General features: G+C 33.7%; 3 protein-coding genes across 6 annotated transcripts in view; 1 reads left to right on the forward strand and 2 right to left on the reverse strand.

Moving 5' to 3' along the window:
• Window positions 1-323: 323 nt before the first annotated feature.
• LOC106118542 (facilitated trehalose transporter Tret1-like) lies at window positions 324-3776 on the reverse strand. The gene is made up of 4 exons (XM_013313205.1): window positions 3550-3776; window positions 2685-2820; window positions 1816-1961; window positions 324-1588 (listed from the first exon to the last, which is right to left on the reverse strand). Exons 1-4 carry the CDS (start codon window positions 3586-3588, stop codon window positions 416-418), a joined length of 1494 nt encoding a protein of 497 aa, XP_013168659.1. The 5' UTR covers window positions 3589-3776; the 3' UTR covers window positions 324-415.
• A 4811-nt stretch (window positions 3777-8587) lies between these two features.
• Window positions 8588-14664, forward strand: LOC106118544 (uncharacterized). 2 transcript variants are annotated; one of them, XM_013313209.1, is made up of 5 exons: window positions 8588-8770; window positions 11677-11976; window positions 12371-12533; window positions 13107-13344; window positions 13962-14480. In XM_013313209.1, exons 1-5 carry the CDS (start codon window positions 8681-8683, stop codon window positions 14092-14094), a joined length of 924 nt encoding a protein of 307 aa, XP_013168663.1. In that variant the 5' UTR covers window positions 8588-8680; the 3' UTR covers window positions 14095-14480.
• A 524-nt stretch (window positions 14665-15188) lies between these two features.
• Window positions 15189-23879, reverse strand: part of ST3 (sugar transporter protein 3) — a 28276-nt gene continuing 19585 nt past the window's right edge. For 2 of the 3 annotated variants that reach the window (XM_013313383.1, XM_013313384.1), the window contains exons 2-4: window positions 20058-20329; window positions 18510-18645; window positions 15189-16458 (exon numbers count right to left, since the gene is read on the reverse strand). In XM_013313383.1, coding sequence (XP_013168837.1) covers window positions 15242-16458; window positions 18510-18645; window positions 20058-20329 — 1625 coding nt within the window. In that variant the 3' untranslated portion in view covers window positions 15189-15241. Of the gene's footprint in view, window positions 16459-18509; window positions 18646-20057; window positions 20334-23879 lie in introns of all 3 variants that reach the window. The other variant, XM_013313382.1, reaches the window with a different exon arrangement.

The following is a 23879-nucleotide window of genomic DNA, read 5'->3' on the forward strand; positions in this document are numbered from 1 at the left end:
TCCAAACATTGAACGGGTGATCTTCAAAAATTGTCAGTTTTATTTTGATGATGCATCCAAGTCTTAACGATTCAAAAATTGTATTTCGTTTTGGTAGACATCAATAGCTTAACTAATTAAGATAGAATAGCATCGTTTTGATCAAATAATTCTTTGCACAAAGATAATTGTATTTTTTAATTGAAGTAAGATGTTCTTTCAATGGCTTTACTTTACAATATACTGTCGTGTCTTTTAATAAAGAAACTCTACAATAATAATTTAAAGAATTTTATTTATGTACATTAATTACAACAACAATAATCAATATATTACTTTTCGCAAGCACTATCACAATGTTGTACACACAACAGCCATCTCTCGAAATTGAATATCAACTATGATCCAACATTTGAAAGCTATTTATGACAATGTTCTATTCCTTCTCTTTGAGTGTTTCAGTTTCACTAATTTTGCTATCTTCTGTACAATTTGTATCATTTATTTTAGTCGTTTCCAACACATCTTCTATATCTTTATCTTTTCCTTTCTTAGCTTTAAATTCGTCCTCAATTTCCTGCAACGTCTTGCCTTTCGTCTCCGGCAAAAGATACCATATCACAACCAAATTATATGTTAACACAACCGCGTAAACTAAATATGTTCCGTGTAAATGTATTGAACCTATCAAGCCAGGGAAAGTTTTAAGAGTCACGAAGATAAACGCAGCTATAGAGACGACACTAATACTGCCTCCAAGACCTTTGTATTCTAAAGGGAACACTTCACCAGCGATCACATTAGGCAAAGGCACCATGCCTGTAGCTACTGAGAAGAATTGTAGATTTATTAACACTGCAGGTATCCAAACAGCATCGTAGTGAAGCAGATTGTTAACCTTTAAATAAACATAACCTGCGATAGCTACATGGCTTACAACGCACAGGCCACCAGTTAAAAACATCATGGTCCTCCTTTTCATTTTGTCGATTATATAAACTGCTATTGTATTTGATATTAACCTTTGCGCGTCTAAAGCTACCATCCAGAAATGCGCGCTGGCGTCAGGACCCATGATTAAACCAATAATTGTAGTAGAATAAGCAGCCATGGTAGTCCCCCCGGCAAACTGCATCATAGCATTCGCATGTATCATCAAAACTATAGGAATTATAAACTCCCTTTTCTTAACTACTTCTATTATTCCATTAAATGTGATTTTCTTTTTCACCTGTAGTTCTGTCACCAGTTTTGTTTGTATCATCTTTTCTAATTCATCATTTTCTTCATCACCTCTTAACCATCTGAATACTTTTTTACATTCGTTGTATTTCCCCTTAGATGCCAACCAGCTTGGTGATTCAGGGGCGTATAAAGTCATGAGTAGACTGGCTATGGAGAATGAGAGGCAGATCATTCCGGTCTTCTTCCAACTGATTAAAGATCCTATGAGGTGGACGAAGAATATACCGAAAGCTTGAGCCCAGGAGACCGACATGAGGAATGCACCTCGGTTCTTCGGACTAGTGTACTCTCCGACAAGCACTGATCCCAAAGGTAGAATCATTCCGAACGAAATTCCTTGTAGAATTCTTCCGATTAATAATACCTGGAAATAAAAGAGGTTTTTAATATTTTCGGCAGCGTTAATTGATAGTAAAATGCAATTATCAGCACGCTACTGTCACTAAGGCACAATAAATTAAAAACTTTTGATATCTTAAGACACCATAAAGATATTGTCATAAAAATTATATTCGCGGAATAAGGTTAGAAAATACAATTTTTATCGATGGATATCTGTTAAGTTCAATGTTTTTAATCTAATAAAAATACCTCAAAGCTTGAAGCAAATATGGTGGCTAGCCAGCCGGCGATGATAGGCAGTGTGACGGCGAAGTGTGCCACCTTCCTGCCCAGCCGCTCCATGAGAGGCGGTGTCATAAAGTTGCCTACCAGGATGGTAATACCTAGCACGGACGCTGCACAAAAAACAAATATACTATTTTATTACAAATAATAAATAAAGATTAATGAAATAAAATTAAATTTATAACTGTCAAGCTAGACCACATGTTTCTAATTTTCTGATAGATTACTTTAAACATTTTTTCGATTTACAACGAACCGAATGGGAGATCATTTCTTTTTCTAATTGTGAACCATCAAGTTTATTTCCCGCCATATATCCTTGCCGGGTCTTCGGCAGACTCCAAGGGATCTGGACAACTTTGGAGATATGGGGGCTCTAAAATGAATGTGAAAGAAAGGTAGAGTTCAGCCTGGTGTACTCAATTTCGTTAATTCTAAAAAGAAAGTCTTGCTATGTCATATTGAGATAGATTCTGTATAAAGTATTGTCCTTGATGTAGTATTGTGTAATGTAAGATTTTGTATTTGTACTTGAAATTATCTTTTAGATAATCTTTGATAATTTGCGTCACGTTGTCATTTCCTTTAGATGAGAGCAAATGATGATGATTTTAATAATATAAAACACATGATATTCTAGTGCTATTTTCATTATTTATCAATAATTTTTTGTAGAACTTCTGCGTGCTAAATATTTCAATAGTCTAAGGGATTTTGTCTAGGAAGAGATGGGTGGATTGCGTGAAATAATGGATCGATTTGGTGGACGCAAACTGGTTCATTGACCTTACGTAAGTGGGATAAAGATTGGAAAGTCATGGTGAAATCCTCACCGATCCATGAGCCCTGTTCATCTGTCAGGGTAAGCTGTGAGCCGGGCTGACGTAGCTGCGGCAGCAGGATGGCTGGGTAGCCAATAATGCAGCCGTGCCCCGCGATGTTGCTGCATACCGCTGCCGTCACAAAGCACTAGACAAAGTCAATTAATTTTTAAAGCTAAATTCAATAGTTATACTACTACGGGAAATGATTCTTTGAAATCTTGTCTAGGTTACAGACATTCACGCCAAAACTATTCAACATTTCTGTCGCTTTATTTTTTTTTCAATCACAACACAAACTATATTTATTGGTCTCGTTATACTTCTCTTTACATGTGTTGAATTATATTTGATCAGCTGTTTTATGTAAATAAACGCTATGTTAATAAGGTAAGGTGCAAATATTTTAGGTTATTAGGTAAAAGAACCGGTCATTCAACTCGCTATTTTTGTTAAAGCCTGTCACATTTTGCTATATTGTAAAAAAATTAAATATTACATTAATTTAAAAGTAATTTTAGGTTATAATTGCAAAGTGTGATGACTGTTATTTTTAAATCTATGATGTTATCTTTAATTAATAAAACTTCAAGATTTTAAGATGTTATTATTACCTGAGGGCTTATCACGACTATTCGTGAGAACCTTTTTGTAGCGCCATTAAAAAAAAAATGTATTAGATTTGTACGACGCCCCCGCCCCCTATCGGGCGTAAAGTTCAGACAAATCTCATATAAATTTTGACATATTTAGAAAATTATCGCAAATATTTGTAATAGACCCTTCTCATTCGTTACTCTATATTAAGTTGAAGCCCAAAATAATGTCGTAAACTTATTAACATTTGATTTAAACGTAAAAAAAATGTAAAACTCACTTGTTTTACGAACGGCGATGCTTTTCTTTCAGTAGACATGTTGATTTAACTGCTTCTATCCAGTTTACATAATTCACTAGGTTATTCAACACAATTTAGGTTAGGACTTTACGTTTTTGTTTAATCTATAAAATAATACAGATACATGTAAAACAGTTTACCATATAATGATTTATTTACTTCTATTGGTTACATTCTTGTGTTATTTCAGAAGCACTTGTAGATAAACATGGTAAATGATAACGCAAGTTTTTTATCATCTTATCACTGATATATGTAAATATATTTCTAACGTAATTGGATGAGAACCATCACTACAGCATATTAATAGAATTAACAAACAACTAAAATTAATTATATCAAATTATTTAATTAAATTTATAAAGACGTTTAAACACACTAATGTAAATACTAGCTGTCACTCGCAACTCCGTAAGCACGGCATTAAAAAAATCTTAATAGCCTATGTGTTCTTCAGACTATGTTCTAGATATATGCTTAATTTCAGTGAGATCCATCTGTTGTCCTGGAGATATCTTCTAACAAACATCCATCCATACTTTCAAACATTGGCATTAATTGGATAATATTTTGAATTCGATTTTGTCCTTAAATTATAACTAAGTTTTGCAGTTTCCTTTTATTATTTTAGTCTTAAGTCTGCCAATCTTTCTAATATTATAAATGCGAATATTTGGATGGATGTATGGTTGTAAACACTAGACCTGCATGGATCGAACTTAAATTTGGCATAGATGTAGAACATAACCTGGAAGAACACATAGGCTAATAATTGGTTACATTTTGCGCGGAAGGAGTCCATGGGACAGCTAGTCAACTTATATATTTAAATGCAATTTAACATTCTTTATAAAACTGTAAAACGAAATGAACTTCAGTCTACTTATTACGCTGCAAGGCCAATATGTAATGATAATTATGTTAAGTTTATTTCACGGAGGAAATACGTGGAATAATTAAGAAATCAATTAAATATATTTTTTCAAGTTAACTTTAAAATTGTATATATGAATTTCATAGTTGTTTTGTTTTTAATACCGTAAGTTTTCATTATTGAAAACATTTACATGAAATACGTTGTTATTATTATTATTAAAAACATGTTATCTTCTGTTTTTAAACTGTTTAATGCTGGAACTACTTATGATACTCATTATATGCATTTGATTTTTTTTTAATATAAGGTGACAAACGAGTAAGCGACCATCAGAATTCGCTGCAAAAGTGTAGCCATCGCAGGCCATAGACATCTACAATTTTTTTTTATAACATAAGGAGGCAAACGAGCGAGCGGCCATATGATATCGCTGAAATAGCAAAGTGACCGTTGGCCATAGACATATGCAATTGCATATGCGTTTCCGACCTTTAATCGTCGGAGGAGAGTATGCACAGAAAGAAAATATTTTCCTTTTCGATGCATACTCTCATCCGGAAAGTCCACTTCCACTTCCCATCCTTTCCTTATGAGAAAAAGGGTGGAAAGGGAAAGAGGACTAAATTAAGCCTCCGGGACGCACACTCATCAGACTGTACGCGGAATTGTGTCCACTTGACGCGTTTTTCTGTGTGGTCGTGGTATTTCACCGGGCGAGCCGGGACAATTCGTGCGAAGATGTTAAAGCGGGCTCTATCACTGTTAAAATGGCAATTGCAGATGTGTTGTCTCTTTGTTTATCATGGATGTGATTGCTGGAACAACTGCAAAATAATACATTGTCATTACTCTATACAGTTGTTTGGGCAAAGTACTTATATACAGTTACGTAATTCATTCTATTATCCTGAAGTATATCACTTTGTCATACAACTAGAGAAGGCAAAAGATATAATAGCAATTGTGATCTTGTATGCAATTATGTTACGGGGAAATACATTTGACGATACAATTTAAAATATATATAAATCACTCAACTTATAATCAATAATTAAACAGTTAGGAGTCGATTAAATAGCAACTTTCTAAACACACTTAAATCATGTAATCGTTAAATACCACTAGCTAGCTGTCGCACGCGACTTCGTCTTCACGGTATTGGATTAAACTACTAATAAATATAGTCTACATCATCCCGGGATAGTGCAGCTTCCCAATTGTGAAAGAATTTTTCAAATCGATTCAGTACTTTCGGAGCATATTCAAAGCAAACAAATCCATCCTCTTTATAATATTTGTATAGAAAAGAAGCATAATTAGATAAAATTAATTATCAGTGATTCATACTGACACAACGATTAAAATAATTAAATGCAACTTTGCGTGATAAATATAAAATTTTAACGAAAAACATACATAGGTCATTAACCTCAAAACAACTATAGGTATATCTACATCTTATATAACATATAAAATTCTCGTGTCACAATTTTAGTTCCCATACTCCTCCGAAACGGCTTGACTGATTCTCATGAAATTTTGTGAGCATATTGAGTAGGTCTGAGAATCGGTCAACATCTATTTTTAATCCCGCGCGGACGGAGTCGCGGGCGACAGCTAATAATATATACTATAGTGTTACCATACATACATACAGAGCAACAGTTTATAGTATTTTGCATAGAAGTTTCATAAGTTGTACAGTTATTTTTAGCAGCCTGCATGCATTTTTAATTGTAAATTTAAGTTCTACGTACAACGCTGAGGAGGATTTTCATTTTTTTTAAGTGTGTAATAAAGTTATCAGTTTTAAGTCGTATAGCTTTTATTATAACAATTAAAATGTTTTATATCTGATGATATTAACAATATCCTGAACGCATTAGAAACAATTGAGCTGCGATAAAATTTGATAAAAATATTTCTAATATGATCCATACTTATGTTTGAATAAAAATCTTAAGGGGGACAAATAATCTCGACGTATGTTTTATCAGCATTTTAGACCTTTGTCGGATTGCCTTTCCCAAATAAAATACGCGATATTATCTGTGTTTTTTGTTTTATTTTACATTGTTGTTAGTGATAGAAATAATTCGTAGTTACAATCCACAATACATTATTTGGAAAACACAATTAATTAGCGTAAATTTAAACACAAAAAAAATATGTTTCACCAACTCTATACAAACGAACAAACATATTCAACTAAATTATTTTTATTTACATGTATAACAAAAATAACACATTTTCGTTAACAAACATCACACGCGACTCTAACAGCTGTTAAGTTAATACTAAATTACTTTGTATAAGGAAATTTTTTTTGCAACTCTACCTTGACCGGTTTTAATTTATTAGTGACGTAGTGGTGACGTCAGAAATATGTTCTAAGACATAGGATATTCAAACATTGATTTGTTTGTAATTAGCTGTCGTCTGCGACTCCGCGTGGAGTTAAAAAATCTTAATAATTAGCCTATTTGTTCTTCCAGACTATGTTCTACATCTTTGCCAAATTTCATCAAGAACCGTTGAGCTGTTTTGGAGATACTTTCTAACAAACATCCATCCAAACATACGTATTTATAATATAAGTAAGATTATTTTCTAAAGATCGCTGTAGAGTACAATTCAACAACTCGGCCCTTGCTATAAAACAGATAGTGGGCCTAGCACGAATATATACAAGTTCGTATTGTCAGCACTTCAACAACATTAGTATGAGATTTTTGGTGTACTTTACGCACGATAGGCGGCGCTGTACAAATGTTAATACAAATTTTGTCTATGACGATACGATAGCGCTTAGTACGTTATATCATTGTTGTTAGTGAATATAAAGAAGAGTTCATAGTCTAGTGACTCCAAGATGTCCTCATTTATCAGGACAGTAGTTACTACAAAAATATTCGTCACGCCCCATTGTGTTGCGCCTTTCATTCTCTACATAGCAACGAAACGTATTTACGTACAGATAACACTAGCTGTCGCCCGTAACTCCGACCGAGCGATATTAAAAAAACACTTAATTAATAGCCTATTTGTTCTTGGAAACTATATTTTATATCCATGCTAAAAATTTCATTAAAATCTGCTGGGTCATTCTGGAGATACCTTCCAACAAACATTCGCATTTATAGTATTAGTCAGATTAGGAAATAATAAACTTAAGGAAGTCGCTGTAAGAGATGACAAAACCGTTGGAAAGTTTACTATAAAGTAGTTAAATTATATTTTAGTTAATCTAAAAACAAGAACCAAAGGATTAAGTAAACTAATAAGATTATGTATGGATTTCTTCGTATGTTCCGCAATTCCTAAAAATAGTATAACGTGTATTAAAAGCGTTAATAAATGATTAAATTAAGTTTAAACAATTCAGTGAGAATTTGAACTTGATTGTGAAATTATTAAATATTTAAAAAAATCTAACCATATGGTCGTATGTAGAACAACAATTGTAGTTAAGGCAACGATAGGATTGTCTAAGTACTTAGATAATAATAGTCTTAGTCGATTCTTTCGTCGCGCCTCTCATAAAAATTGTACTTGAAGAGGTATGGAGTCGATATTACAAATAATTTTATAATACTTATAAAATACTAGCTGCCGCTCGCGACTCCGTCCCCGACTCCGCGGGGAATTAAATTAAAACTTAATAAGTAGTCTATGTGTTCTTCCAGACTATGTTCTTCTATACCAAATTTCCGCGATATCCTTTGAGCCGTTCCAGAAACACATTGAAGCAAACATCCATCCGTTCATTCATTCATCCATCTAAGAATTTATAATATTGTTAATATTAATGTAATAGAAATTAAGAAAAAAATACGCTATGGATCTTGTGCCTTTTTAAATCGATGTAACATTTTGTCTTATTTAGTTTTGTCTTTAAAAAAAAAAGATTTAAAAGTTGTTATTCTTTTTTTTTACTAAATGTAACAATCACATTTATATACAGGTCTATACAAATACAGATAACAATTGCCAAGTAAACATTATTGGATTGCCTTTTAAACATTTAAAAACATCCCACGATCAATTCTACAGCATCGATTAGCAATTAAAGACATCTGTACATGGAACCTAAAGAGGGTATATATTTGTTACTAATCCGAGTGGACTCTATAGTTTTGTTAGTCTGGGTGCAGCAAGGAGTGGTGGCACGGTCCAGTTGTCGCGGCTGTAAGTAAAGCTGAGAGTCGTGGCGGGTGCCAGCAGTAGTGGATCATGTCCCTGGCGGAAGGCATCTCCGACACAGAACACAGGGCCGAAGACGACAAGCAACAGGACAACGCCAAGATTTCTGATAAGAGACAGGTTAGTTTTGTTGATTTGGAACTTATATTATTTACCTAGAAAATATTTGATTTTTAAATGTTTTTATTTTTTCACGTGTTGTCAATCATGCCTAGAAATTTTTAGATAAAATACGGATGAAATATCAAAATTTACGCAGGTTTTATTGTTTTTTTTTAAATCTTTCTTTTTGAAAATTAATTTAAAAGTATCTGATTCTTATTTTATAGAGCATCTTAAAACAGTGTAACATTGTAAGGCGTAATATTAAAATTATGTGTTAAATTTGTAAATATTTTGTGTATAAGACACTCCAAACGTATTATTTCAGTTAACATTAAATTGGTAAGTTACTTATCACTAGATGGCGCTGACCAAAATAGTCAAATTAACAACGTTAAAGCACATTTATTTCAAAAAGCAATGTATTTTATAAGATAGAAAAATGTAAATTAATAATCATATAAGTTGTTATATTCCATGAGTACAGGCCACCGAGAATGCAATAGAAAAGTATAATTAAAAAAAAAACGAAATAAAGCAAGATTTTACCGATGGTACTATTTTAAATTTATCCAAAATAACACCTATGTTAAGGTATTCATCTAATGTTGATGAAATCTATTTCTCCAGTTATTTTTGGTTCAAAACTTATAACAAAAACTAAAAAACATGATGGCCAGTAATGTTTAAATTTAAAAATAAGTTCAATGAGGTAAAAAGTTGTGAACTTGACTATTTTAAATTGAACATCTGTTTACTGCGGAAACAACCAATATATGTAATATTTCGTGTCATTCCTTTTTTAAAAGTAGCAATAAATAAACCGAGCTTGACTACCAATCGACCTTAAATTAAGAAGCAGAAGAAATTAAACAATTAAAGCTACAATTTGTATTACCAAATATAGTGTTACAGCCACTTGGGAACAAACGCACGGCAATTACAGACAAATCTAAATTGTCTCTGTCCACCCACATAGTATGGTCGCAATTACTAAATAGCACTCGATTTGGTCTTGTATTTAAAACGAAACTAAATACTGGCAGAAATCAATTTAATTGTTACTTAAAAATACCTTTAGCGCAGATGTCTCTTAGTAATTCCAATCTAATCTACTTTCTTTGTTTTTTTCATTATGACAGTTAGGTTATAATGTTTTTTTTTAATATCAGAATGTGGCAAAGAAGCAACAGGTCTCTTGGCTGAAATAAGAAAATAACCGTAGCCATCTGACTCTTAAATTCACTTTTCATCTTTTACTAGATCTGACGCGTGCCGCCATTAGCAACTATTAATGTCACTACGTTCATATGCCATTGTATTCTTATGATATTTATGGTCAATTGAATTTGTAAACGTTTAATGACTCATTACTCTCTTGTACATATTGAATTGAGGATTTTATTTTTATTACGTACAGATATTTTCACTGGGTTCGATCCAAACGATATACCATGTTATTAAATTATTAAAACTTTCGTGAGACATTTTACTAAATTGATATATAAACACGGCTAAACACTCACGTATATACGAGCCCATCGTATTGGAGTGGTAGTGGTATTATTTCGCGGACGCGGCCCATCGCTCACTAATCGGTGCCGCCACCGGACGAATATATGCGAGTGCTTAGCCGTTTTTATATCAGTTTTGATATACCATGTTGTATTCAGAATCACTGTGTGATAAGATCATGTTCAGTTTCATTTATGTAACGTTTTTAAGACATAGGAAAATATGTCGATGTAACCTGCACATTTCAGCTATGAGTTTTAAAGATTTGTTTGATGTCAACTAACTGGGCAACGTGACTATGGTTAGTCGTAACTTGAAATAGAGGGCTAGCTTGTCAACAGTTATTTGATGACGATGTCAATCTGGATTTAATATCTGATATATGTGATCAGATGTGATAATTAGAAGATTTTTATTTAACATTTGATTGATGACCAAAGGTCTTAAATGTATGATATTAAATAAAATATTAAAAACGAATAATTAAATAAAATATATTAATAAATAAGTAGTCCCATTAAGCAAGGTTCCGAAGATACTGGCAGTGTTCCCCCTTTGAATAGCTATATTAATTCTTTGTCCGAGGTAGCTGCCATATCTTCGGTCCCCTGAGATGTCGATTAACTTTTTTGATAAGAAGATTATGTTACGGAGTTTTTTTTTAACACATAAGTCTATTTTAGTCTGTGGTAACGGTTTTTAATAGTTTTATTTGTAGTGATTTGTATATTCTTATGATGAGCTTCTGATTACGACCACATTATCTGACCGCAAGTGCGATTTGATATAATTTAAAATAACCGGGAAGTAGTGATTAAAAGAATAGTAGTCGTGGGTTCGAATCTCGATTATAATTTCAAAATGTAAGAAAAGATACAAATAATCCAATATTTTTTAATTTTGAGTCTGCGGTTGATTGCTAAAGAATTTTTTTTTAGTAAATAATATTAGTTATCGTTAACTATGTATTTAAATAAAAGGGGATATTCGATTCTATAAAGTCTCAAGAGTTATTAGAATGTATGACATTACTTTTATGTCATTCACAATTTACTTCAATAGATTGTGAATGACACCATGATGTCTATCATTAGCGTGTTAGTTCTAATTAAGGTTATGTATGTGTGAACTTAGTGTAGGTTTCGAGCTCCTCAGTGGGGACGTATAGTGAGCTGATGATGACGTGTGAACTTATATGTACAGTTAGTTATAATAAGATACAAATAAATTATTCCAAATCTCACTTTTGATTAAATTACTTCTCATTAACTCTATTTAATGTGGGTTTCTGAGACCAAAATCTTTGCATAAAACATATTGTTATCTCTTTAACAAAACAGACATAACAGTATGTTTTAAACGGATTGTTTGGTCTCAGAAACCTACGGTTACTTTACTATTTGTGTCAGATGTCAGATTCATACATGTGGAAGGAGCAGATTCACACGTTAATGAAGGGAGGGGAGAGCGAATCCGACATCTCGGATTCCGAGCACTTCCTCACTAAGGGCGCCTTCCTCCTGACGCCCTCTCACGGCCTCAGCATGGAGAAGGCTTCAGCCATCTGCGAGAAGATGGAATTCAAGGGCTGCTTCTCTCTCACCAAGACAGCCACTGGTATACTCTTCAAATTCTCCCATGTTGATGATTACCAGATGGTCTTCAAGAAAGGATTCCATAAAGTCACGGGATCCAGGTTCTATAGGAAGGTAATCTGCTTGTCCTCTCTCATCCCTTCATTAATTAACATCCCTATACTGTGCTTTAATTTAATATTAATTTAAGCTTCTTTATTAAAAACTATGTTACCAAGTTTGTTGCTATAAATTGTTACGAGAGAAATTGTAAGCCCCTAGTAATCCTAGCAATACTGCCTTTAAAATCCAATTATATCGTTCTTAATATGATTATAAATATATTTATTATATTGTCTATTCTTAAAAGTCTTCGCTTTTGGCTGCTTTTCACAAATATCGCTATCCTATTCGTCCTGGTATATTCAGCTGCGTTTATAGTCCGATTATCATTAGTCATGACATCAAAAATTACAGAATATATACTGTAATAATCTGAGCATCATTGACCTTGTTCTTCATCATCCAGATTGCGATACCGTGCCGTCCTCAGAAGACATTCACAATCTACGTATACGATGTTCCCGATGAGGTACCAGAGGAAGACGTGCGTCACGCCCTCTACAAGTTCACCTCTGTTGTAGAGGTGCTGCGTTTACATCTCGCCGGTTCACCAAGAGAGGGCAACACTGGTTAGTGAGAATCATCACCTGTAGACGAATTATCGCGTTTCTCTCAAACAGTCTGTCTTTTATTGTCTTTCTTGTGACATGTTCAACTTTACGTACACAAAATGCTATAGATTAATAGTGTAGCAACAGTTTTTTTTCATATCATAAGGCGGCAAATGAGCGAGCAGTCACCTGAAATCGCTGAACTAGCGAAGTGACCGTTGCCCATAGACATACACAATTGCATATGCGTGGCCTAACTTTAATCGGCGAAGGAAAGGATGCACAGAGAGAAAATATATTCCTTTTCTATGCATCATCTCATCCGGAAAGTCCACTTCCACTTCACATCCTTTCCTTATAAGAAAAAGGGTGAGAAGGAAAAGAGGACTAAATTAGGCTTCCGGAAAACTTGTTGCATTCCTGGACTTTACAACACAAATTTTATCTTTGTTTTCCTGGGAGCCTTTGTTCCTTAATTTTTACAAAAGTGTTCTTTACTTGATAATAAGGCACTTACTCTTTCTCTCTACATCTTAAAAAACTTTTCTACAGCTAAAACTTTCATTATTTTTATCTCTACTTCAACATTAGGTACATCAACTCCAAAACCATTGGAGAAGACACCACCTCGTGCTCTGACGACCATCGACGGTGAGTTGGTGAGCAGCATGATCCCGAAGGAAGCGTCCACCGTCATCCGCGTGACTCTCGCCAGCATTGAGGAAGCCAATATACTGCTGCAGAACGGCCTTGATTTCTACGGAGCTACTTTCTTCCCGACGGAGCTGGCCACCCCCGCGCAGGCAGCAAAGCTTATCAAACCCAGCAGGTATACCTTCAAGAAACACTAAGCTATTGTTGGTACAACACACTTTGGTTATTCACATTTTATTTAGATTTTCACTGCAATTGTAATCGAAATATAATTTTGCTTGATTGATTATATAATATTGTTTAATGGTATGTTTATTTAAAGATATACATTACAAGATTACATGTAATTTTATGATTTCTTTGTTCTGAATTATTTTAAATTCATATTATGTTAACGAATAGTATTTTTGTAGCTAATTTTGTGTATCTCATAGTTAGATCTGTTAACAATTTGTAGACCTTAATGCACACAGTCACCCCTAACTTAGTGTAGGCTCCGAGCCTTTCGGTGGGGAAGTATAGTGAGCTGATGATGATGAATGCACATTAAATGTAGCCAACACTCAAACACATCACGTAGATATGCATGCAAATTTAATGGCAGCTCGTGGTAAGCTATGAGCACAAGACTTCTCATATCCATTTAGTTACTATGTATGACACCGATACCTTAAATTATATAGTTCGCACGAGGCCTTCTTGACCCAAGTGTGATTTCGAGCTAACATAAAGTTTGTACATCACTGTAGTTAGTTAGCACCTCACTTACAGCATTTCTCTCATCCTCAACAGAGCATATCGTTCCAGAGTTTCTGGGGGCACGGTATCCGCGAGGGTCCGGGATCTGCTCCCAGTCTTCGACCAACAGGGGTTCAATAAGTTCGCACCGCCCGCATCCAGGCTAGTTAAGCCACGAGCCAAGTAAACCTATCCATAATCCTTTAGACCCCTTTTCCACAGAGTTGGCAAGTTTTCCACGGAAGTCGTGCTAGTGGTAAAAGGATCTTAAATTAGAAATGAAACTTCGCTCTATCTAGAGATATATGTTTTATAAATCCTGCTTTATCTGGATGAAAAAGTATGGTTAAAGTTACGATTCGATTCTATAAGAAGTCTTGGGTTCGAAGTCTTTCGATTATTATAATCATGACCTACCACAAACTGAACTGGCTTGAAATGGTTAAAAGAAATTTTAATTATTTGTATTTGATCTTTAGTTTAAGCGAAGTTTCATTTCTTTAGTGTCATTTTATGTTTTTTGTTACCTAAATGTTCTCCTGTTTCTGTACTTAATTATAACTACGTGTCCTATGTGAAGATACTGGGGTATGAAGGAAATAATATAAATAACATAAAATGCTTATTGTGACATTTTTATTTTTCATTAAGGCTTTTGATAAAAAATTATCGCTAAATTATTTCTTTTTTTAATGTGTTAATCGATATTAATATACGAAAAATGCATTTATTTATAACAAAATGTTACTTGTGCCATTTTAATTATGTTTATGAATAATAAATGTTTGATTCAAAACTTGTTTTATTTATTTACCCTAAGTATCTTTTTGTTTATAGTGTTAGGAAGAAAATCCGACACTATACCGGTGTATCTGCACAACACTAGCCTTACAAAAATATCAACGTTTATGTCCTCTCACTAATCATTCTGACATTTGACTTTGTAATAAAAGCGCACCAATCGCACCAAATGATTCTAATGTTATATATAAAATTTTCGTGTCAGAATTTTCGTTCCCATACTTCTCCGAAACGGCTTGACCGATTCTCATGAAATTTTGTAAGCATATTGAGTAGCTCTGAGAATCGGTCAACATCTATTTTTAATCCTGCGCCGACGGAGTCACGGGCGACAGCTAGTAATGTCTAAAATAGTAATATTTAATATCTAAGGAAAGACAAAATAAAAATCGCTATTTGTAATAATATAAATTTTAATAATATTATTAATCTATTTAATAATCTATACAGACTATAATATCACAGATAAATAAATTTAAACTTAATAATTATTAAATGATATCGTTGAACATTTACTTACAATTTAATAATAACTAAACTTTGTTACTTTTTATTCCTCTAAACTTATCTTCTATCTCTTGTAAACTTTTACCTTTTGTTTCTGGCAAAATAAAATACAAAATAACAGTTCCAATGAACGCTACTATGCCGTAAAACAGGAATGTGACAACTTCTCCTAAACTAGACATCATGCCGGGCGCAGTTTTAACTACGACAAAGAAAGCTAAGAACGTCGTGGCCGAACTGATTCCTGAACCTAATCCACGGACTTTTGTAGGAAATACTTCACCACACATCATCCAAGGTAAAGGAACCAGTCCGATTGATATAGCACAAATGTATATCATCAAGCATGATAATGGCAACCACGACATGTCTGTAGGTTTGCCTTCAGTGAAATATAAGAACAATGCAAGTCCGATCATAGATAACGCAGTCCAGATTCCACTGATAAAGCACAATGGCCTCCTGCCATACTGTTTGCAAATAACACACGCGACCACAGACATCACAGTCCGGAGCACATCAATGGCCAACATGGCGACGTAATGGTCCATACCTTTCCCGACAGCCTTCTCAACTATTTCTATGGAATAAAACGCAATAGCGTTCACGCCAGAAAACTGACAAGTTATGAAAAATATAATCATAATAGCTAAAGGTTTCAATAACTCCGGACTCTTTAAGTTTGCTATCTTCTCTCTCCATGTTGGTACTGGCTCTGAATCAGTTTGCTTACGTTTATCTATAACTGCCTGCAATTCTGCTTTTGCCTCTTCGCTGTAACCTCTCAGCCAGTAATAAGATTTGACTCCCTTCTCCACTTCACCTCTGCAGATCAGCCAAGTGGGACTCTCGGGCACTGCACTTAGTAATATCACTGAGAGAATTGGAAACAAACAGCATATGACTGCAGTCCACTGCCACGAAATGAAAGTCCCGATCAAATGTGCAACTAATATCCCCACTGCGATTGCTAACGACACAGCGGCGAGAAAGATACCTCTGAATTTCGGTTCAGATGTTTCTCCAATATATACAGGTCCTAAAGGTCCGAGTAGACCGACGCAAAGACCGGTCAGGAATCTTCCAATGAGCATCAGTAGAAGGTTATTGGCGCAAGCGATGAGAATCCAGCCGATTAGCAATGGTGCGCAGACGATGTAATGTGAGTTACGTCTGCCGAACTTCTCCATCATCCAGCCAGAAAGAAGACAGCCCGGTGCCATCGGAAGTGCTGCCATCGCAGCTGGAAAATAAATACAATAATGTTAAAATTGTCTTTCTTAAAGTGGATCAAAAGACAGGAAGAATTTAGTTAAGGTTTCGTAAGTCAATCCTAACTTAGGGTAGGCTCTTAAAGAAGAAATATAGCAAACGGGGGTTCATTGAAAACCAATAAAATAATGAAAGAGGTCAACGATAAGAAATTAATTATTAAATTAAAAGTAAATAGTTTTGTTTCTTAACCTCTAATGAATGTTGTTACTATGTAAACATAGTCGACTTGTGGTCGAATAAGTAAATAAGCGATAAGGGATTGTTATCAGAATATGATGGAGTATAAACAAGATTTGTATGACAGTCATATGACAGTTTAACTTTAATTGCATCATATATAGATACATATACACTTGTAGAAAGAACAAAGAATGATTATTCGGCTGTTATGTTGATTATTTGACATTATTTTATTACGTACGAGTAAATACATTTATTTAGTTCAAGAGATTTAAAAGTATGGACACTTTTAATTTTTAACATTTCAACAATTTTAATGCTGTAGTCATCATGAATAGAGCAATCTTACTAATATTATAAATGCGAATGTTTGGATGTATGTTTGTTTGAAGGTACCCGACCGGCAGCATGGATCTTGCTGAAATTATACATGGATGTAGAATGTAGTAGAAGAACATTTAGACAACTAATTAAGTTTTTTTTTATTCCGCACGGACGGAGTCACCGTCGGCAAAGTATTATATAATTTTATAAAGTTATATAAAATTAAATTGACTCTACGCACAGAGAATTTTCTCTCTGATACACGTTTTTCCTATTGTAGTTAATAAAATGTGCAAACATTCCGACAAAAAAATCACAAATACGTATTAAAAACACGATCACGAAAAGATAATTTTTCTTGGAAATAGTTGGCAGATTATTTTAAAGCCTTGAAACAGTTGTGTTATAACATTTTCAAATGTAAAAGTTGGCAAGAATAAACAATTAAAGAATTTTATCTTACACGCAATTAACTATGATGAACAAAAATTGATGTTTATAAAATGTGACATGTTTTCAGTAGGTTTCCACTGTCAAGATACTTGTATGAAAACAATTGCGGTCGCCCGCGCCTCCGTTCGCGCGGAGTTAAAGGAAAACATAATTAGTAGCCTATGTGTTTTACATCTATGCCAAATTTTAGCGAGTTCCATTGAGCCGTTCAGGAGATATCTTCAAACAAACATCCGTACATCCATCTAAACATTCGTTTATTTATAATATTACTAAGAAGTAAAATAATGTTATCGATGTATTTCCCTAGCATTGTATTAATACACAAAGGGAAACTTCCCTTAAAAAACCTTTTTAAGGGATTCACGCGAACAGATAGATGAAGGAATTCGACACACTTGACTTCTTTTTACAAGATTTTAGGTAGTTAGATTGTAACTAACCGACTAATTTAAGTAGGTATATATAAGTATGAAGGACGTCTTTTAAATTGTTTCGTAATAAATTCTGGAATTTCCAAATCCACAAATTTGGAGAATTCCTATAACTCTGTTATCAATTAGCGATACATTTGCCTCGTTTTATTTAACTATGTTTCAGTTGACTTCGGTGTCTAGATGACTAATGTTTGTGGGCGGACGTGAATGGAACTCTCGATACATAAATCATTCATAAATCAATTTGTAAATGGGTGATGTTATACATTAAACTTCCGCACGTTTCAGTAAAATAAACCAAATATTTTCATACAATGAAGTAAGTTTTTAGTCCATCCTTTTATTTGTCTCTTAGTGTAGATTTATTATAATGAATTGACACTAAGTGTGACATTAAGTATATTAAATATTATCCTATTTTATAGCAATGTTTGAAATAAATTTATACATTACTGGAAACGTCTACGATATTAAAGAAAGAGAAACGACTAACTAGAGAAATAACATGAAAGACGGACCGCGAACGAATTAATCATCCCGTAGAAGGGCAGACAGACACGAAACTATTTAGTGGCGGCACCGTATTAGTGTAGTTTATGACTAGCAAGAGACAAAGATTACTTACCTATCCATGATGCTGTACTTTCATCCCAGGGTATGACACTGTCAGGTTCTTTCAGTTGAGGTAGCAAGATGGCGGAATACCCAGACGTCAGGCCGGACGAAAACGTCATCAAAATGGCCGCTGAAGCTGCTAAGGTCTGGAAATAAGAAATTACATTTGGTAAGATAAAAATTCAAGGAAATTTTGTTAGATAAATTGAGTCCTTGTCCTTTCAAACACCAGCTCACTATACGTCCGCACTGAGGGGCTTGGAGCCTACCCTAAGTTAGCTGTGACTAGGTCATAGTCAACCTCCCTGGCCCAGTGCGGGTTGACTTAACACATATCTTTGAATCTCTTCTCAGATATGTGCTGCATCACGATGTTTTCACCGTAAGAACACATTTGTACATGGCGGGATTTCCATCCAGGACCTGCAGATTGCAGAGTGCTTAACCTTTGAGCCATGGACGTTTAATTCCAAAGACCTTTCTATATGAATTAGTATTTCTCGTGATGTTATTTACGAGTTGTATGTTCTTTGTTCGTTTGATAGCATTATCTCGGTTCATTGTACATATTCGCATGTCTGTAGGAATGTATGCAGACGTACTATCGCATGTCCAAAGGTCTCTAGTAACTGGGTTGTAGCTTATACTAACTAACATATCGTATTTGACGTATGATTTTATATTAACCCAGTTTTTATTCAGTTTTAGTTACAAATGAATACAGTTTGTTATTGTGGGTCGAGATTGCTGTGACATTGACAGCTGTCGTCTCAAATTTTTAGAAGAGAATGTAAGAGGCAGCTGTTTTTATATAACTCTTTGAATAGTATAAACCTAGAAGTCAGACACAAATCGAGATAGAAAAACCACAGGTAGAATTCAAAAAGATGTTATAATTTTTAATCAGGATGTCCAGCAGAAGTTAGAACAGATTAATCAAATATTAGTAAATTCATAAAAAAATCTGCTAATATTTTAGTAAAAAAAAAGAATTGGCAGAAGCCATAAGTTTAAAACGTAAATTTTTCAACTTTACCAATGTAATTTTTCTTTGTATTTCTATAGTACGCTTGTAGCTTATGTAATTCGAGTGTCTAGGATTAAAACTAAAGTCTAGACCTAGACATTTCAAAGTTGAAAGGGAAAGTCTTTGAGCCTTTGGAAAAACTGAATTCTTATTACTGTTATCCACTACGGGTGTACTGTAGCGACCTTTTAGCTAGATTAACTGTGGGTTTCTGAGACCAAAATCCTCTTTTAAAACAAGGATGATATGTTTTATACTTAGATTTTGGTCTTATAAACCCACAGTTAATACGGCAGTTACTGTTACGTATGTTATGAAAATATTTTTTTTTTTATATATAGAAAATATTAGCAGATTTTTTTTGTAAATTTACTAATATTTCTTTTACCATTCCAACTAAGCTCTAAGCTTGTGCTAGGATATGGTTTACGACAATAGTCGAATGGCGGGATTCGAACCCCCGACCTCGTGGTCGGAAATCCGTACCCTTAACCATTAGGCTATTGACGCTTAAATATGGTTTTTATTTACCTGTTTCCATGCTGGTGAAAATCTGACGACAGTTTTGGAATCAGTAAGTAAGGGTGCTTCTTTATTGAGGGATAATTTATTGTCCTTATCTATCAGAGCGAGGCCATTACTTGAGTTTGAGATCTTGATGTTTTGTATATAATTTGATACTTTTGTACTGTTCTCATTGTCTTTGTTATTTACATTTGTGTTTGTGTCTGTTTGTTTGTTTTCTTCTTTTTGTTCGTTCTGTGTTTTTACGTTTTCATTCGATTCCGGATCTCCTCCCATTTCTGCCTGGAAAAAATTATTTTGTACATTTTAATTATTTATTATATGTACTTACTAGCTGAAGCCTGCGACTCCGTCCACGCGGGACGAAGAAAATCCTTAATTTGTGCAAAATTTCAGCGAGATCCATGCAGCCGTTCTTAAGATATCTTTTAAAAACATCCATCTATGCAAACATTCGCATTTATAATATTATAACTTCATTTTTGATATTTTTCAATTAGATTAATATAATATAAGAAAATAAATAATTACATTTCTTTATTTACCTACAAATAGCAAAGATTTAAGTAAAAATAATAATACATTACATATTTGTATTTATCTGTTTGTACGTCATTTCGTGCGTGATTCAGATGACTCTTGATCCGTAGAGATAAGGGTGATATTTGCTTAACAATTGTAAATTAAACATGAGGCAATATTTGGCATGATGAAATGAAACATTATAGTTTCAATTTCTTTTTGTATGTTTGAATTTTTTTATTTCTTTTCAGTCCGTGTATAGTGAAACTTAACTGCTAATTTCTTAAAGACGGCGCCTGCTTGAAGTACGTGTATACCGGCCCTTAAGAGAGAAAGCATCTTAAAATCTTATGAATTATTACACAAAATGTCACAAATTGACCGTTTATTAAAAAAAGTAGCTGTTAAATAGTTTTTAAATCTTACTAATATATATAAATACGAATGTTTGAACGGATGGATCTCGCTAAAATTGCGCGGATGGAGTCACGGGTGACAGTTAGTAATTAATAAAATTAAAAAAGTAAAAAAAAAACAAAATCAAGGAAGTGAAATGCAGTGAGCGTTTTTATAGTTTTATCAAAAAAAAAGATTACTTGAATTCGGTTTGATAAGAACTTTCGCAACAATGACCTTGAGAACGTCGTTATGTAACACAGCACAATGTTATGGACGATTAGAGGTTAACTTACTATCTAAATACTTGATAATAAGTTAATACTTATCTAGAATTAAATCATTCATTTATATTTTATACTAACTGTCGCCCGTGACAACATCTGCGCAGTATTAAAAAAACATAATAAGTAGCGTATGCGTTCTTCCAAACTACGGTCTACATCTCCGACGAATTCATCAAGATTCGCTGAGCCGTTAAGAATATACCATCTAGATAGATCTAACAAACATCCATCTATACATCATTTTCTAAATTGTATAATTTTGCTATGCGCTATTGCGTAGTATTTATTACTTTTGTTAATTATGTGAAAAATAAATAACAGGAAAATAACATCGTAAAACGATGTAAGTAACAGGTAACATATGTTGTATGCATGACTAGGTGTCGCCCGTAACTCCGCGCGGAATAAACAATAAACTTATTAAGTAGATAGAGCATGTAGGATAGGTGTTCTAGGTTTGAAATCTCTAAGTTGTACCATAACTTAATAACTTATATTTATGAAGGTCATTCTATCTGAAAGCTCATAATTAGATTTATTTCTGTTGTTTATCGTATCAATAGGATAAACGTGACAAAACATTTAACAATAAAAACTGTAAGATAAAATGTCTAAATATTTTTAAAAAGATTTCTAAATTAATAAGTACCTAATATTTAAGATATAAAAATTGGATTTGGTAATTTAGTTGCGAGTAAAATTTTTAAAAAATACGAAATTCTATGCAATCGCTTCGCTATCACCATCATCAGCTCACTATAAGTCCCCGAGGGCACGGAGCCTACCCTAAGTTAGGGGTGATTTGGCCATAGTCAACCACGCTGGCCAAATGCGGGTTGGTTGACTTCACACATATCTTTTGAATTTCTTCTCAGATATGTGCAGGTTGCATCACGATGTTTTTCCTTCACCGTAAGAACGTCGGATAAATGTACATATGTACTTAAATCGGAAATCGAAAAACACATTGGTACATGGCGGGATTCGAACCCAGGACCTGCAGATTGCAAGTCAAGTACTTGACACCCGAGACACCGACGCTCTTCGCTATCACTGGATATCAAATTTTAATTAAGATAATTGAATACAATGTAAACGCTAAATACTATTTTTATATACATAAAACTGGTATTTACACAATGTTTGCGACTGTGTTGCGTAAAACGATATGATAATATTGTTATTATCGTTCAAGATAATATCCCGATCAATTTGTTTTTCAATAACATAAGTAAAATGAGGGTTAACAGTAGAAGGCAGCAACAACACGATTTGGACTCCAGAATACCACGACCACACAGAAGAGAGGCAAGGGAAAACAATTCTGTGAGTGTATGTGCGGAGGCCTAATTTTGGTCATCTTTACTTTCGCATCCTTTTCTTGCAAAGAAAGGATGGGAAAGTATATATTATAGTAATAATGTGGTTTTTGGCAAAGGAGACGCATAGTTAGGGGAGATATTTTCTTTATATCCTCTGTCGTTTAAATGTAGTGGTCGCTTCGCTATTTTGGCAAATTTTGGTGGCCTCTTGCTCGTTCAACACCTTATAAACTACGTGAATAAAAATGTTTTGAAATATTTTTCATTATTATTGTAGAAGTAGCCTATAAGTAGAGTAAATTAGGGATGTAGATTAAAAAAGAGAGGATCAATGAATGGAAAGTGGACAGTACAGCAACTTTAAGAAGCATGTGGCTATCTCTGTCTTATTCAAAGACAAAGAGAAGGATGTCAATATGATTTTGCACAAATGGTTAAATATTGCGTTTAGTACGAAATTTCCTTATTTTGTAAAGCAATTGACATTGATATTTATTGTGTATTGATTACTGAGTATTGATTAAATTATTTCATCGATAAAAGATAAGATAATATAATTATTTTAGTGCAACACTACGATGTGTAATTAAAAAGCTATCGCCCGCAACTCCGTCCACGCGGAATTAAAGAAAAACTTAATAAGTAGCCTACGTGTTATTCCATAGTCTGGAAGAACATATAGGCTACTTATGTTCTACAGCTATGCCAAATTACAGGGACATTCGTTGAGCCGTTCCGGAGATACCTTCAAATAAACATCCATCGATCTAAACATGAGCATTTATAATATTAGTAAGAAGTAAGATTTATATTTTAAAATGTTTTATTTTATTAATCGATTGTTAATTCAGCTAAAACAATCTCAAGAGATATTTTTTAATTAATTCAATTGTTTAATGACTTAAATATGTATTTAATTCAGCACGTGTTTGATTATTTACTTAATTTTTGATCGTTGGTATAGACATTTTGTATGAGAACTTTCCAGAATATTCGATGTAACCGCTTGAAATATGGAATGAGAGTTTCCTCATTAAAATACAAAGGAACAAGACAAGCATATTGATTGTCACTTAACCTAAAAACTAGACTGCGTACTGAAGAAACCAAAGTGTATTACAAAAGATAGTAGTGAAATTAACATTTTCTCATCATCATCACCAGGTTTTCTTCATATAAAATAATCTATTATTCTTCGCAATCCATTCATCTCTTCCTAGGTTTACCTCTATCCGGTGTATCCTTTTCTAATTTAATTGGCTGTTAAGAATCAGCAAAGAGTTTTAATACAAAGAGATTCA

Source organism: Papilio xuthus, unplaced genomic scaffold (genome assembly GCF_000836235.2).
Source record: "Papilio xuthus unplaced genomic scaffold, Pxut_1.1 DF827570.1, whole genome shotgun sequence".
In the NCBI taxonomy this organism is placed as follows: domain Eukaryota; kingdom Metazoa; phylum Arthropoda; class Insecta; order Lepidoptera; family Papilionidae; genus Papilio; species Papilio xuthus.

Coding starts and splice junctions, on each gene's coding strand:
- LOC106118544 (XM_013313209.1), top strand. CDS start 8,681: ATGTCCCTGGCGGAAGGCATCTCCGACACAGAACACAGGGCCGAAGAC. Junction 8,771..11,676: donor AGATTTCTGATAAGAGACAG/GTTAGTTTTGTT, acceptor TATTTGTGTCAG/ATGTCAGATTCATACATGTG. Junction 13,345..13,961: donor AAGCTTATCAAACCCAGCAG/GTATACCTTCAA, acceptor CATCCTCAACAG/AGCATATCGTTCCAGAGTTT.
- LOC106118542 (XM_013313205.1), bottom strand. CDS start 3,588: ATGTCTACTGAAAGAAAAGCATCGCCGTTCGTAAAACAA. Junction 2,821..3,549: donor CATCGCCGTTCGTAAAACAA/GTGAGTTTTACA, acceptor GACTTTGTCTAG/TGCTTTGTGACGGCAGCGGT. Junction 1,962..2,684: donor TGAACAGGGCTCATGGATCG/GTGAGGATTTCA, acceptor TTTTTTGTGCAG/CGTCCGTGCTAGGTATTACC.